This window comes from Symsagittifera roscoffensis, chromosome 4 (assembly GCF_963678635.1).
Source record: "Symsagittifera roscoffensis chromosome 4, txSymRosc1.1, whole genome shotgun sequence".
Taxonomy (NCBI): Eukaryota; Metazoa; Xenacoelomorpha; order Acoela; family Convolutidae; genus Symsagittifera; species Symsagittifera roscoffensis.
This window is the reverse complement of record NC_087065.1, coordinates 27,155,985-27,172,381: the sequence shown is the minus strand read 5'-3', so window position 1 is coordinate 27,172,381 and position 16,397 is coordinate 27,155,985. Positions and strand designations below refer to the sequence as shown.

Here is a 16,397-nt window from a genome sequence, read left to right as displayed (position 1 = left end):
ACTCACGAGGTGCAGTTTTGCCACCAAGACGCGCTAATTATTTTCGGTGAATGTGATAGAAAAATTGCATATTGCAAAAGAAAGAAGAAATCAAAACGGTTTAAGCGAACAAGTCAAAATTGCCGACGACTGTCTCTGTTTCAACGTTTTTTATTTTCCGGAACCACTAGCCGGGAAGTTGGTAAAAAGGAACGATATAGAACATGAATGGGATGACGAGATGTGCTGCAGAAAAGAAGAGGTTATGCGAAGATCAGGATCGGATATATTTCGAGCAGACTGCTGCGATCCTGAGCATGGGGTAACTTTTAAACACCAGCATGCTATCCTTCTCTAAACAGGGGACAACAGCGGTTCCGTTTTGAAGAATTGGCAGTCAAAAAAATCAGCTTTGAGACACACTTTTTGTTACATGTTCAATTTCATAAATGCTCAAGGATAAACTTCTAAAACCTTCAGTTTATCCTTAGCTGGGTCGAGGTGATCGATTTATGTTTCGACTTTCTCGACCAAAAACCGGTGAAAATATAAATCAAGTTTGTTCTAAAAATCGAAAAGTTATAGATATTTTTCATAAAACTAAAAACTTCATCGCCATTTTTTTACAGCCTGAAGTAGGCCTGACAAGGTTTTGTTTTGAAACAACAGTTTGTATCAGATTACATGATTCCGTGTTATCTGATTTTAAAAAAAATACGCCCCAAGTTCTTTCCCACTTCAAATTCGGTAGACGGTAACCAATTGCAAAACTTGTAAATAACACAGTAATAAAATATTCTGATACTACGATCTATGTACAACTAATGCACAATTACTTAATAAGGTAAAACGGATATTATAGACTGTGTTAATTTAAAACGTTCTAAAAGGACAACTGAACGAACACTCTACGATCGACCGATGGTCGTATCGAACTAAGTTAACTGTTATTTAATTAATACCGAAGGTCATTTAAAACAGCTAAAAACAAGTCACAACATTTCCCATCGGAAAAAAAATAAAATTACTAATCGCTAACTAATTCTATATACACCCATTTTCCCCATTCAAAGTAGGAACCAACTTTTCCAAACTGCGCCATGAAAATGAATAGTACAGCAAGTAAAATAGTATCTACAAATGAAAATGGGAAGGTACAAATGTACAGGTTGAACATACATAATTTACAATTTTACAGAAAATAAGATAAAAACAAAATAACTAAGCTAAGGATTAATGATCTACAAAGTGTACATTTAACATGTACAACAAAATCTACAGCAAAAATGCTCGATTAGGAGAATATAAAGTGTATTAAAAAACGGTCATGTTTTTTTTCTTGAGATTTTGAGAATCAATTAAATTTTTCATCGAAATCGTCTAATTTGGCTTTTACTTCTGTGTCAATGGTCGAAAACATTTCGCTCGATTTGTCTAACTCGTCCAGTGTGTCGTTGATGGTCGGTTGTGCTGAAGATTGGGATCCAGAAGAGGTGTTTTTAATAGGGACATGATTGGCGAATAATTTGGTTTGTCCGATGGGCATTTTTTCGATGACCAAGTCAAAGTTTCTGCGACAAGGTTTCTGCAACAAGAGTTCGTACAGGTGGGGCCTCCGCTAAAGGTGTCAATAGGTCCGATGGAGAAGAAATCACGAAAATTGCCCTGGGTTTATCGTAAAAATTAGGCTGCGTTGGAAGTGTGGTCTCTGTTTCATCTCTTTCGAGCATTACATCGATAAATCGGCGGTCTCCGAAAAGTTTAGGAGAGCCAACGTCCTTGCGCGGTCTTGCGTGTCTTGGAAGAATGATAGGTTCCGCCACAGACTCTGTGACACTGTATATTATGATTGGGTAACCTTCCGAACCTTCTATCTCGGCAGAGTCAGGAACATTTATAATCGCCCGTTGGTCGGTGTTGACTGATAGATTTGGTCTCACTTGTGGGGAGTCGGCAATACCTGTAACGCTTAACCCTTGATTAGACTCGGATTGGTGACTCGAGGGTAGATTAATATTAGTCATATCGTCAAAATAATCGTCTATAATCCCGTCCCAAGAGTTTAAATTCAAGGATGACGAAAAATCTGAAGAAATCTGGATGAAATCTTGATGAATGGTTCAAGCTCCACGAGTTTTTTGGGGCCAGGGAGTAGTTTTCCTTTAATTGCCAAATCAGATTTACGTAAAATATGACCGTTATCGAGAGTTATAGTGTGGTCTGAAGAGTCAATGATGTCCTTCTATACTGAGTTAAAATAGGGTTCCCCGTTTTTCCTGTTTGTAGCCCTTCTATATAGATTAACTCCAGCAACAGTTTTTTTGTGGTAGACCCTCTAGATTGATCGTGGCCCTCTGGGGTTGTTCTGTTCGTGATTGCATTCGCTAGCGGTAGATTTTCTTCCGGGTCCTGGTCTTTCTCTTCACCCAGGTACCCGTCTTCCGCTCCGTCGTGCAATTCCCAGTTGCTGGCCCGTCGGTTGGATAAGATCGATTTCCCTTCATCTAAATGGTCATCAAAGGAAATCAGATTTTTCCATCCAAAAAATGCCATTCTTTTAAAGTGTTTTTTGAAGGGGGTACAACCGATTGAAGATTGCTTAGAGATTCTCAAGTTCCAGATAGTTTTTTTGATCGATGAGTTTAGAGAAGGCTTAGGTAACTCGAATGACAATGCCAGTAACTTTGATTGTATTGTATAAATTAATCTTTCCACCAGCCCATTGGATCTATGGTCGCCAACTGTACAATAAATGATCTCGATGCTGAATTTTTGCAGGAATTTTAAAAATCGTTTGATAAAAAGCAATACCCATGGTCGACTCGAATTTTTTTGGGAAACCGTGAAGGTGGCAGTAGTCGTTTAAGAAAGAAATCACATTATTAGCGGACGTGTTATTTGCTATCTTGAACGATGGGAACTTGGTAAGTTGGTCGACACATAGGAGATTGTGTTTTTTACATTTCCCGAGCGCGTCCAACGGTCCTGCGAAATTCAAGTTTTCTTTCTTCCTTAGCGAATGTCAAATTGACAGTTTTGTAATGTTGTCGGTAAAACTAGGAGGTCCTTACCTTGTTTTCAAGCATTGGCTACAAGACTTCCCGTGATGGTAGATCTCTCGGTATATGAGCGGCCGCAACATATATTCTTCGAACGACTTCATCTTAAACTGGCCTGGGTGGGTCTCGTGAAGCATGGTAAAAAAAAGTTCCCCTGATTGTGGCTGGTTCGACTTGTTTGTTGTCGAGAAAAAGTAGGAAGGTGTAGGTCCTAGCAAATTTTTTCATGTACGCTCCGTGGATGCCCATTGAACGATTCGTCTTTATTGTCTCGAACAAGTCCCATATCACTTTAGCTTCCCTGGTCATTAATTGAAGGAGTTTCAGTATCTTTGAGCAGTGATTTTTGGGTAGAATAGGGGGCGTTGGTAGGTTTAAATCTGATTTATAACTCATGACCTGGTGCGCGTGGTCGTCTGGAAGGTGGTCATGTTTGAATTTAAGAGCGATATTTTGTTCTTCGGGAATTTTTAGTAAAGGGTCGGTATATTCCTCCATTTTTGGAAAGTTTTATCTCTTTTAGGTTTGTGGAAAAAATTCTTTATTTTTTAGAATAAAATGTAAAAGGACCTTGTCCGTGAAAGTGATGCTCTTGAAGTTGAATTTCTAATTATCCATAGGTAGGCACTTTGAAGTACATTTTTCTGTACGAGTGTGAGAATGATCAGAATTTTTTATCGACCGAGCAAAACAAGATATAGTAGCGACAATAATCTTGAGTTTGAAATAAGCTAAAGAGCTATTTAAAAAGCCTTGACCAACCATATCGCTTGAATTTTCTACTCCCGTAGTAATAGTTTTTACAGCGATCGGCGGTCTATCGATTATAATTGATTATAGTTCTTACTAAAAAACCCTTAAAGTCACATTTAATAGATCATAATCGATTATAATCGATTAGAATCGAATATAATCTCTTATTTCGCTAAAATTTTCCTATATTTGAACTTCATCTTATGGGTTATTATTTTTGTGTCAATAAGAAAATCTCTAGAAGAGAGAGATCTCATGAACGTTTTGGTTCATCTGAACACAAAGTTTTACCACGAAACAAAAATTTAAAACAGATCCTTTCATATGATAGGAAAGGTTCTCGCGGTAGATGAAAAAAAAATTTCCGAATCAATCATGGAACTAAATCAATTTGCTGATGTCTTAGTGTTTCAAAAGCTTAAAACATGCATCACAAAACAGCTCTAATGGTGCAGAAATTAAAAAAAAATTATAAAAATGAAATAGAAAAACTGAAAAAAAATTCTCATTTTTCATAGGAACCAACGTTCACTAAAAGCATAAATAATAAGCTATATAGATGCAATTTTGAAGACAAAAATGGACAAACAAAAGTGATTATAATCTATTAAAATCGATTATAATGGATTAGATCATAGGTACCTCAGTTGTTGATTCGACTTGGTGCCCGACTTCGCGCAATTGTATGTAACAATCATATGTGTTTTTGAATTTGTGTTGCTCTATATTTCGCCTAATTTACCTACCATGTTTTCGACTGTTTCGTAGTTGTGTTCTACTGGAAGTGTTGTTTTTTTTTAAACCGTCTGGAATTCGGTAAAAAAAGATACTGTAACACTTCTTCCCTAGTTAACGTAAGAGCCGAAGAAAACCAAATGTCGCAAAGTTACGCTGAAGTCCTGCAAACTGGATGTTCAGCTATTTAATGGAATCGAAAAATAAAATAACGTCTAACCCAGAAAATGCTTGTTCTGCTGATGCTCGAAGTGACTGAGGAATTTGCATTACAGCTAGTGGTGATTTTATATTACATATTTTAAAATTTTGCTAAATAGTACGAACGAGCTAGCTTCGACTATACTAATAGAGGCCCAACATAGAAAGTTCCATGGGTATGGTTAGCTTGGGTGTTTGTATGTAAGTAATTACCTTTCGGTTTTGTATGTTAATAAAAATGCTTACATACAAACACCCAAGCTAACCATACCCATGGAACTTTCTATGTCTTGTCCTAACCCCAAGTGTTCGGACGACCCCAAAGCTAGTTTTGTAAAGGAAACTCCTATTCTTTGGAATGGAAAGATGTTAACTTAATAAGTACCCAGGTCATTGTGATACCCAGGTCATTGTGAGGTTTCTTACTTCAATCTCTTCATTAAAACAATTAGAAATTTAATAACTTTAATAACCATCACACAGCGATAGATATTTTATATGCGTTATATTAAATCAATTTGAGATAAGTTCAGCCTAATGCGCTTATCCATCAGTGGGGCGAGGAGCCGCACATTTCCTTTACTTCGTCCGATCCATCGGGGCACTCCTTCTGTCCATCGCACAGCGAAGACATAGGCAGACATCTGTTCCCATCGGCACACACGAACTTCTGTGGGTAGGGACACTCTCGGTTGTTCCTGTCGAACATCACTTTCGGTCTGTTGCAGATACTCTCGTCAGAGTTGTCCGGACAGTCTCGTCTCCCGTTGCACGTCGCACTATAAAACCATGGCTTATGTTTGTATCATTAAGCAGAATCATTAACGACGCTCAACTTGGAAGTACTCATTTATCAAGCGATAAATTAGTTTATAAGGTTGGATAAGTTTGCTTCCGATAAGTGAACAAAATACTGTTTCTTACGTCAATGGTGCGCAGTTGTTGTCCGTGCAACCGAACTCTTTGATCTTGCAGGTATAGTTCATGTTCTTGGGTGGCAGGATAGCGCAGTTCTCTTCGTCATCACCCCACATGCAATCTTTGACCTGGTCACAAATCTGGTGCCACTTGAGACACCTGGACTTGTCAGCACAGAGGTATCCCTGACACAGCTCAGTCGTACACCAGAGACCTTCGTCTTCCCCATCCGGACAATTAGAATATCCATCACAGAGTTCCCGCTCGTCGATACAGTGAGGTTCGGTGTAGAAGTCATCTGTCGTGCACTCGTATTCCTTTTTGCCACAGCTGGCTCTGGGGAACGGCTTAACTGGCTTGCAGAACTCAGCTTCATCCTCGCCATGACGACAATTCCAGACCTCATCGCAAACGCAGCTGAAAGAAATCGAATCATACTCACAAGGCTAAATAAATATCAGGGTGCATTTGATAAAACAGCTGATATTTGGAACCAAATGCAAACTTACTTCATAGGGATGCAGGAAGAATCGGAGCACATGAATTCTTTAGGTCCACAAGTGGGCGGAGGAGGAGCAGTAGGCGCAGTCGGGCAGAACTCGCTTTCGTCTTCGCCAAATCGGCAGTCCATCTTCCCATCACAAACATGAGTTTCCAAAATACAGCTGCGGTCTTGACAAGTAAACTCGTGCACTTTGCATGGTGGCTTGGGAGCGGGAGGAACTGGGAGTCCTTTGCAATAAATTCCTTCGTCGGTTCCGTATTTACAATCCCATCGTCCATCACAAACCAAGTTCTGCGAGATACATGTTCCATCTGAGCACGTGAAATCTTTGGCGCTGCACAAGTTTCCAGGCTTGACAGGTGGTTGAGTAGGGCAGAATTCACCTTCATCCTCACCTCCAGCGCAGTTCCAAATACCGTCGCAAACTTCCTCTTCGAAGATACAAGTCATATCTGGGCATGTAAATTGGCCTTCGCCGCATTTAGGTTTGGGGTTCTCGGGTTCAGGCAGTGGCTGGCAATAGATTCCTTCATCCTCACCATCCGGACAATCCCACCTCTTGTTGCACAACTGGGTAAACGGGATGCAAGAAGCATCAGAACACATGAATTTTCCATCAGCGCAAGTTGGAGGAGCAATGGTTGGAGGCATTGTTGGGCAGAATGCACCTTCGTCCTCTCCGTTTTTACAATGCCACAATCCGTCGCAAACGTATTTATCATCGATACATTTTCTATCCGAGCAGGTGAACTCATCTCTTCTGCAGTGGGGCTTGGACTTCTCAGGCTCTGGGGGTTTGCAGAACTGAGCCTCGTCTTCTCCTTTCTTGCAGTTCCATCTTCCGTCGCACACCATCACATGATCAATACAGTACCCATCCGCGCACATGAACTCATCAACTCCACATTCAGGTGCTGGTTTTGGTTCCAGAGGGTTAGGGCAGAAAGGACCCTCATCTTCACCTTTAATGCAATCTCGTTTGCGGTCACAGACGTACTTGGCTGGGATACATTTCTGGTCAGAGCAAGTAAATTGATCTCCTCCGCAAACTGGTGGGGGAGGGGGAAGTGTAGGCAGGGGTTTGCAGAAGCGTCCCTCATCTTCTCCTGATGCACAATGCCATTGGCTGTCACAGACGTAGAAATGAGGAATGCAAGATCCATCTCGGCATGTGAATTGGTTATCGCCACAAGTAGTCGGTTCAGGTCTAGGCTTGTCAATTGGGCAAAAAGTTCCCTCGTCCTCTGATCTTGCGCAATCAGCACGTCCGTTACAAACCATGAACAGAGAAATACAACTGTAGTCGTTGCACATGTACTGGTTCATTCCGCATACCTTGTCATCTACAGTCACCTTAACGTCGCAGAACTCATGTTCGTCTTCGCCAAACTTGCAGTTCCAAACGCCGTCACATACGAATCGTTTTTGAATGCATTTTCCATCGCTGCACATGAATTGATTGGTCATACACAATTTTCCAGGGATAGGGTCCGGTTTGGGAGGACAGAAGGCTCCTTCGTCTTCGCCATTCCGGCAGTGGCCGTATCCATCACATACAAACTCGATATCAATGCATTTACCATCATTGCAAGTGAATTCCTTCGAGCTACAAGAGGGATACTCTACTTCAATTATTTCAGCCTCGCAGAAAGGACCTTCATCTTCGCCATAACTGCAGTCCAGTTTACCATTGCAGAGACATGTTTGCACAACACACTTGCCGTCATTGCACATGAATTCAGTCTCGGGGTCACAAGCGGGTTGAGGTCGGATTGGAGCTGGTGCGGTTGGGCAAAAATCACCCTCATCTTCACCTTTGGGGCAATGCTGAAACCCATCGCACACGTTCCTTACATCAATACAGCTTAAATCTGAAGCGCACATAAATTGTCCTTGTCTGCAAGTTGGCTTAGGTTCAAGTGGTTCCGGAGTAGCACAAAAATCGCCTTCGTCTTCAGCATAATCGCAGTTGATGTCTCCGTCACACAAGCAGTAAAGTGGGATACATTTTCCATTGAAGCACTGGAACTCATCCCTTCCGCAAGCAGGAGTCTTAATCGGTATAGGAGGCTTTGGACACCAGGTTCCTTCATCGGAACCATCCGCACAGTCCGGTTGTCCATCACAAACTTTAGACATCAACAAGCATGTGCCATCGTTACAAGTGATTTCATTGTTAGCACATTCGTTGTCAGGGATGGGATCAGCGCAAAAAAGTTCATCTGTCCCGTCAGCGCAGTTGGCAAAGTTATTGCAAATATTCTCCGGGTCAACACATTTGGTCCCTGAACAACGAATGCTTGTTAGAGTTGACAAGTCTCAGACCATAAACTTAATGGTAGCAGTTAACACCTTCAAGCCGGGCTAAAAACGGCTGGTGACAAATAACTTCGTGTCAAAAGGCGGTTAATGATTAAAGTTGATCGTAGGCTTAATACCTGATACGGGACTAACTTTTCGTCAGGAAGCTATGTACCTTAGCTTTTTACAATATGCATAACTATGGCTCAAATCCGAAAAACACCATATACTCACCGCTGTCGCATTTCAGAGCGTCTGGTCCGCAAACAAGTCCAGGTCGCACCGGGTCATTGCAGATGCTCTCATCTGATCTGTCTTGGCAGTCATCAATATTGTCGCAAGTGAATGATTTCGGAATGCACTTCAAACCATCTTGACACGCGTATTCTCGCTCCGTGCATTCTAAAGTTAAAATATCCTTTGAGAAACTAAATCACCTTAATTGGAATAGAAGTTAATTTAAAAATGCTAATTGCCATACAATAATATGAACTTGCAAATCGAAATCGTCCAAGCATAAGTTCTCCTTTGAATAAAAAGATTCGATGAATTTCCATCTTACCCCTGGGAGGTTCCGGCTTCAGCCCGCATCCATCTTCATCGGATGCATCTGGACAGTTGGCCTCATTGTTGCATAGTGCTGAAAACGACAAGCAAGTTTGAGTAGGTCCACACTCGAACTGGAAGATGGGACAGAGGGGAGGTGAGGTCCTCTTCTGGTGAGTCAGCCGCTCAAAGTAGTTCTCATTGTTCAGTTTTCTACTGGCTCGTAGAATTGTATCCTTCAGCGCAACTTCTTCGCCTGTAAACACACATTATTATCTTCCATGATGACGCCATATAAAAGGATTCCGAAATGTTAAAGCCCAAATTTGAAGTTCAGATCGGTATCACCCTTTCACTTGTTTTTTCTAAACACGATTAAATTCCAAACAACCTTTATTTGAGGTGCGCAAGCATTGATATTTTGCTTCAAGACTCCTTGATGTTCAAAAAAACCAACAGTTCCTAAAGTTCTCTCCTAACCGAATACTTCAGATGTGATAGTAATAAGAATCAGAATGCTCCGTGCCGTCCACATAGTTAGCTCCTCGTCGATAACTAAACTGCCAGAAGTATGAACTCTTACAGCAGCTCAACTCTTATTCTTACAGTCGTAATTAATTATGTACCTGCCCAGAAGCTTAACCGAGGTTAATTAAAACCCTCTTTCTGTGGTCTGCTTATTGAATTTGGAAGATTTATGAAGAATGAACTAGTTCAAGGACACGTCAATTTTGTGCGCAACGGATTTCGCTGGTCATGTCATTAAAAACAAGCCATTCGATTTTCGAAATACCGTATGTAAAAAACCGGTGACTTGAAAAGTGGCGGGGCGTAACGTTTTTCAGTGTTAGTGAAGAACTCTAAGAAAAAATCCGAACCCCGAAGAACGGATCTGAATATCACCCTTACTTTTGATTTTGATTAAGTTCTGCAGTTGAAGTAATACAGAATCGTGTATTTCACTTAACCAACTTAAATTTGAGGAGAGGTTGGGGTTTTGGTTCTTCCCACACTTCCCTCCCACGAGTTCACTGTACCCACCCGGGTAGTTTGTTTGCCATGCTAAACTTTCTGGCGTTATGAAAGTCTAAAAAACTTAAATTCAAAAGAGGTAGTGGAAAAGAGAAGATTTCCTTAACCTCTTTATAAAATGTTTTCAAGCGGAAAGGTTCGTTTAAGTAATTGGGAATCACGAAGGTGCGGAGGATCAAATTCGACAGCAATTAAAAGTGCACGTTTTTGGAATGCGGAAGAACTCTTTCCCTCCTTTCGCCCACACTAGTTAGCTAAAATAAGTGAAAAATCCTTGAAAGCATCCCTGAGATACCAAATATAATTTAACGGTTCATCGTAGTATCTACTTTTGATTCAGATTTAAGCGAGCAGCCATCCATTGTGTACATCTTTATTTATAGTTAGGTTCTTGTTCTACATGCATAGACTTTTTCTTGAAAAAAAAAGACTTCTGAATTAAATATTTTTCCAAGGAATTATTTGAAAGTATCAGTTTGATCGGCATACTAAAATTAATTTTGACATTTTTTGCTTAGTTTGATTGAATATTGTTTGTCCATATTTTTTTTTGCGGACGGGATGATTCTTCTTTAAATGTCTAGGGAAGTCTAGGACAACAGGCCCGCGGGACTACAAGCGAAAAAGACGTCAGGTCGAAATTTAAACCTCACAAGCACCTTAAAGCTCTAGTTTTTTTCTATAAAATGTTTAGGCGAAATTAAACCACACTAATTGTTCTTCCGACAAGGCAAAGTTTTGGAATACATAAAATTATAAACATGAAAAAACTTCTACAATAACGTTTTAATTTTCAACATTCTGAAATATCAATAACCAATTCAAGTATTATCAAAAAGCCAATAACTGATAACAAAATATCAAAAGCCTGAGAAAGTTTTCATCACAGGCTTCAAAAGAATCAAACTTTTTGACTTAGTTAGTAAAATGTTAGCATGAAGTCCTTAATTTTTACTATTTTGCATGAAGTCTTGTCGGAGTGATGCCTGACATCCTGTTCAGCGGTCTAATTGAAGACATCGTTTGTAGTACATATTTTTGCGTTCACAAACATCACACACGCATCCATTTTTTGGGTAAATTTTGGACCAGAATGGTAAAATCAAAATTGCAGCATAGTTTTTGCTGAAATTCTATGCAAGAATTGCTCTCATTGTTTTTTGTTTAAAACTGATGAAGTTTCCAAAAGATGAGTAATCAATGTAAAATTTATAAGGCAGCTGTATAGTTCCAAAAAATCTAAATTTACTACACTTAAACTGGTCCCTATTTCATATAGCCAAATACAATTAATTTTAAATCCATAGATGTGATATAGTATTATATTACATATTTTAAAATTTTGCTAAATAGTACGAACGAGCTAGCTTCGACTATACTAATAGAGGCCCAACATAGAAAGTTCCATGGGTATGGTTAGCTTGGGTGTTTGTATGTAAGTAATTACCTTTCGGTTTTGTATGTTAATAAAAATGCTTACATACAAACACCCAAGCTAACCATACCCATGGAACTTTCTATGTCTTGTCCTAACCCCAAGTGTTCGGACGACCCCAAAGCTAGTTTTGTAAAGGAAACTCCTATTCTTTGGAATGGAAAGATGTTAACTTAATAAGTACCCAGGTCATTGTGATACCCAGGTCATTGTGAGGTTTCTTACTTCAATCTCTTCATTAAAACAATTAGAAATTTAATAACTTTAATAACCATCACACAGCGATAGATATTTTATATGCGTTATATTAAATCAATTTGAGATAAGTTCAGCCTAATGCGCTTATCCATCAGTGGGGCGAGGAGCCGCACATTTCCTTTACTTCGTCCGATCCATCGGGGCACTCCTTCTGTCCATCGCACAGCGAAGACATAGGCAGACATCTGTTCCCATCGGCACACACGAACTTCTGTGGGTAGGGACACTCTCGGTTGTTCCTGTCGAACATCACTTTCGGTCTGTTGCAGATACTCTCGTCAGAGTTGTCCGGACAGTCTCGTCTCCCGTTGCACGTCGCACTATAAAACCATGGCTTATGTTTGTATCATTAAGCAGAATCATTAACGACGCTCAACTTGTTGTCCGTGCAACCGAACTCTTTGATCTTGCAGGTATAGTTCATGTTCTTGGGTGGCAGGATAGCGCAGTTCTCTTCGTCATCACCCCACATGCAATCTTTGACCTGGTCACAAATCTGGTGCCACTTGAGACACCTGGACTTGTCAGCACAGAGGTATCCCTGACACAGCTCAGTCGTACACCAGAGACCTTCGTCTTCCCCATCCGGACAATTAGAATATCCATCACAGAGTTCCCGCTCGTCGATACAGTGAGGTTCGGTGTAGAAGTCATCTGTCGTGCACTCGTATTCCTTTTTGCCACAGCTGGCTCTGGGGAACGGCTTAACTGGCTTGCAGAACTCAGCTTCATCCTCGCCATGACGACAATTCCAGACCTCATCGCAAACGCAGCTGAAAGAAATCGAATCATACTCACAAGGCTAAATAAATATCAGGGTGCATTTGATAAAACAGCTGATATTTGGAACCAAATGCAAACTTACTTCATAGGGATGCAGGAAGAATCGGAGCACATGAATTCTTTAGGTCCACAAGTGGGCGGAGGAGGAGCAGTAGGCGCAGTCGGGCAGAACTCGCTTTCGTCTTCGCCAAATCGGCAGTCCATCTTCCCATCACAAACATGAGTTTCCAAAATACAGCTGCGGTCTTGACAAGTAAACTCGTGCACTTTGCATGGTGGCTTGGGAGCGGGAGGAACTGGGAGTCCTTTGCAATAAATTCCTTCGTCGGTTCCGTATTTACAATCCCATCGTCCATCACAAACCAAGTTCTGCGAGATACATGTTCCATCTGAGCACGTGAAATCTTTGGCGCTGCACAAGTTTCCAGGCTTGACAGGTGGTTGAGTAGGGCAGAATTCACCTTCATCCTCACCTCCAGCGCAGTTCCAAATACCGTCGCAAACTTCCTCTTCGAAGATACAAGTCATATCTGGGCATGTAAATTGGCCTTCGCCGCATTTAGGTTTGGGGTTCTCGGGTTCAGGCAGTGGCTGGCAATAGATTCCTTCATCCTCACCATCCGGACAATCCCACCTCTTGTTGCACAACTGGGTAAACGGGATGCAAGAAGCATCAGAACACATGAATTTTCCATCAGCGCAAGTTGGAGGAGCAATGGTTGGAGGCATTGTTGGGCAGAATGCACCTTCGTCCTCTCCGTGTTTACAATGCCACAATCCGTCGCAAACGTATTTATCATCGATACATTTTCTATCCGAGCAGGTGAACTCATCTCTTCTGCAGTGGGGCTTGAACTTCTCAGGCTCTGGGGGTTTGCAGAACTGAGCCTCGTCTTCTCCTTTCTTGCAGTTCCATCTTCCGTCGCACACCATCACATGATCAATACAGTACCCATCCGCGCACATGAACTCATCAACTCCACATTCAGGTGCTGGTTTTGGTTCCAGAGGGTTAGGGCAGAAAGGACCTTCATCTTCACCTTTAATGCAATCTCGTTTGCGGTCACAGACGTACTTGGCTGGGATACATTTCTGGTCAGAGCAAGTAAATTGATCTCCTCCGCAAACTGGTGGGGGAGGGGGAAGTGTAGGCGGGGGTTTGCAGAAGCGTCCCTCATCTTCTCCTGATGCACAATGCCATTGGCTGTCACAGACGTAGAAATGAGGAATGCAAGATCCATCTCGGCATGTGAATTGGTTATCGCCACAAGTAGTCGGTTCAGGTCTAGGCTTGTCAATTGGGCAAAAAGTTCCCTCGTCCTCTGATCTTGCGCAATCAGCACGTCCGTTACAAACCATGAACAGAGAAATACAACTGTAGTCGTTGCACATGTACTGGTTCATTCCGCATACCTTGTCATCTACAGTCACCTTAACGTCGCAGAACTCATGTTCGTCTTCGCCAAACTTGCAGTTCCAAACGCCGTCACATACGAATCGTTTTTGAATGCATTTTCCATCGCTGCACATGAATTGATTGGTCATACGCAATTTTCCAGGGATAGGGTCCGGTTTGGGAGGACAGAAGGCTCCTTCGTCTTCGCCATTCCGGCAGTGGCCGTATCCATCACATACAAACTCGATATCAATGCATTTACCATCATTGCAAGTGAATTCCTTCGAGCTACAAGAGGGATACTCTACTTCAATTATTTCAGCCTCGCAGAAAGGACCTTCATCTTCGCCATAACTGCAGTCCAGTTTACCATTGCAGAGACATGTTTGCACAACACACTTGCCGTCATTGCACATGAATTCAGTCTCGGGGTCACAAGCGGGTTGAGGTCGGATTGGAGCTGGTGCGGTTGGGCAAAAATCACCCTCATCTTCACCTTTGGGGCAATGCTGAAACCCATCGCACACGTTCCTTACATCAATACAGCTTAAATCTGAAGCGCACATAAATTGTCCTTGTCTGCAAGTTGGCTTAGGTTCAAGTGGTTCCGGAGTAGCACAAAAATCGCCTTCGTCTTCAGCATAATCGCAGTTGATGTCTCCGTCACACAAGCAGTAAAGTGGGATACATTTTCCATTGAAGCACTGGAACTCATCCCTTCCGCAAGCAGGAGTCTTAATCGGTATAGGAGGCTTTGGACACCAGGTTCCTTCATCGGAACCATCCGCACAGTCCGGTTGTCCATCACAAACTTTAGACATCAACAAGCATGTGCCATCGTTACAAGTGATTTCATTGTTAGCACATTCGTTGTCAGGGATGGGATCAGCGCAAAAAAGTTCATCTGTCCCGTCAGCGCAGTTGGCAAAGTTATTGCAAATATTCTCCGGGTCAACACATTTGGTCCCTGAACAACGAATGCTTGTTAGAGTTGACAAGTCTCAGACCATAAACTTAATGGTAGCAGTTAACACCTTCAAGCCGGGCTAAAAACGGCTGGTGACAAATAACTTCGTGTCAAAAGGCGGTTAATGATTAAAGTTGATCGTAGGCTTAATACCTGATACGGGACTAACTTTTCGTCAGGAAGCTATGTACCTTAGCTTTTTACAATATGCATAACTATGGCTCAAATCCGAAAAACACCATATACTCACCGCTGTCGCATTTCAGAGCGTCTGGTCCGCAAACAAGTCCAGGTCGCACCGGGTCATTGCAGATGCTCTCACCTGATCTGTCTTGGCAGTCATCAATATTGTCGCAAGTGAATGATTTCGGAATGCACTTCAAACCATCTTGACACGCGTATTCTCGCTCCGTGCATTCTAAAGTTAAAATATCCTTTGAGAAACTAAATCACCTTAATTGGAATAGAAGTTAATTTAAAAATGCTAATTGCCATACAATAATATGAACTTGCAAATCGAAATCGTCCAAGCATAAGTTCTCCTTTGAATAAAAAGATTCGATGAATTTCCATCTTACCCCTGGGAGGTTCCGGCTTCAGCCCGCATCCATCTTCATCGGATGCATCTGGACAGTTGGCCTCATTGTTGCATAGTGCTGAAAACGACAAGCAAGTGTGAGTAGGTCCACACTCGAACTGGAAGATGGGACAGAGGGGAGGTGAGGTCCTCTTCTGGTGAGTCAGCCGCTCAAAGTAGTTCTCATTGTTCAGTTTTCTACTGGCTCGTAGAATTGTATCCTTCAGCGCAACTTCTTCGCCTGTAAACACACATTATTATCTTCCATGATGACGCCATATAAAAGGATTCCGAAATGTTAAAGCCCAAATTTGAAGTTCAGATCGGTATCACCCTTTCACTTGTTTTTTCTAAACACGATTAAATTCCAAACAACCTTTATTTGAGGTGCGCAAGCATTGATATTTTGCTTCAAGACTCCTTGATGTTCAAAAAAACCAACAGTTCCTAAAGTTCTCTCCTAACCGAATACTTCAGATGTGATAGTAATAAGAATCAGAATGCTCCGTGCCGTCCACATAGTTAGCTCCTCGTCGATAACTAAACTGCCAGAAGTATGAACTCTTACAGCAGCTCAACTCTTATTCTTACAGTCGTAATTAATTATGTACCTGCCCAGAAGCTTAACCGAGGTTAATTAAAACCCTCTTTCTGTGGTCTGCTTATTGAATTTGGAAGATTTATGAAGAATGAACTAGTTCAAGGACACGTCAATTTTGTGCGCAACGGATTTCGCTGGTCATGTCATTAAAAACAAGCCATTCGATTTTCGAAATACCGTATGTAAAAAACCGGTGACTTGAAAAGTGGCGGGGCGTAACGTTTTTCAGTGTTAGTGAAGAACTCTAAGAAAAAATCCGAACCCCGAAGAACGGATCTGAATATCACCCTTACTTTTGATTTTGATTAAGTTCTGCAGTTGAAGTAATACAGAATCGTGTATTTCACTTAA

The 16,397-nt window shown here is 41.5% G+C and overlaps 2 protein-coding genes across 3 annotated transcripts in view; both read right to left on the bottom strand.

The window, feature by feature from the left end:
* Positions 1-16,397, bottom strand: part of LOC134844117 (c-Myc-binding protein-like) — a 493,244-nt gene that overhangs the window by 350,164 nt on the left and 126,683 nt on the right. The gene's annotated exons all lie outside the window — the stretch shown is intronic.
* Positions 5,217-14,797, bottom strand: LOC134844820 (low-density lipoprotein receptor-related protein 2-like). The gene is made up of 9 exons (XM_063861635.1): positions 12,588-14,797; positions 12,100-12,495; positions 11,815-12,042; positions 9,478-9,557; positions 9,014-9,253; positions 8,686-8,853; positions 6,155-8,435; positions 5,652-6,062; positions 5,217-5,506 (listed from the first exon to the last, which is right to left on the bottom strand). The coding sequence occupies exons 1-9, from the start codon at positions 14,720-14,722 to the stop codon at positions 5,278-5,280; spliced, it is 6,168 nt and encodes a 2,055-aa protein (XP_063717705.1). The 5' UTR covers positions 14,723-14,797; the 3' UTR covers positions 5,217-5,277.

Coding starts and splice junctions, on each gene's coding strand:
- LOC134844820 (XM_063861635.1), bottom strand. CDS start 14,722: ATGTCTAAAGTTTGTGATGGACAACCGGACTGTGCGGATGGTTCCGAT. Junction 12,043..12,099: donor TTCGGTTGCACGGACAACAA/GTTGAGCGTCGT, acceptor ATGGTTTTATAG/TGCGACGTGCAACGGGAGAC. Junction 5,507..5,651: donor AACAACTGCGCACCATTGAC/GTAAGAAACAGT, acceptor ATGGTTTTATAG/TGCGACGTGCAACGGGAGAC.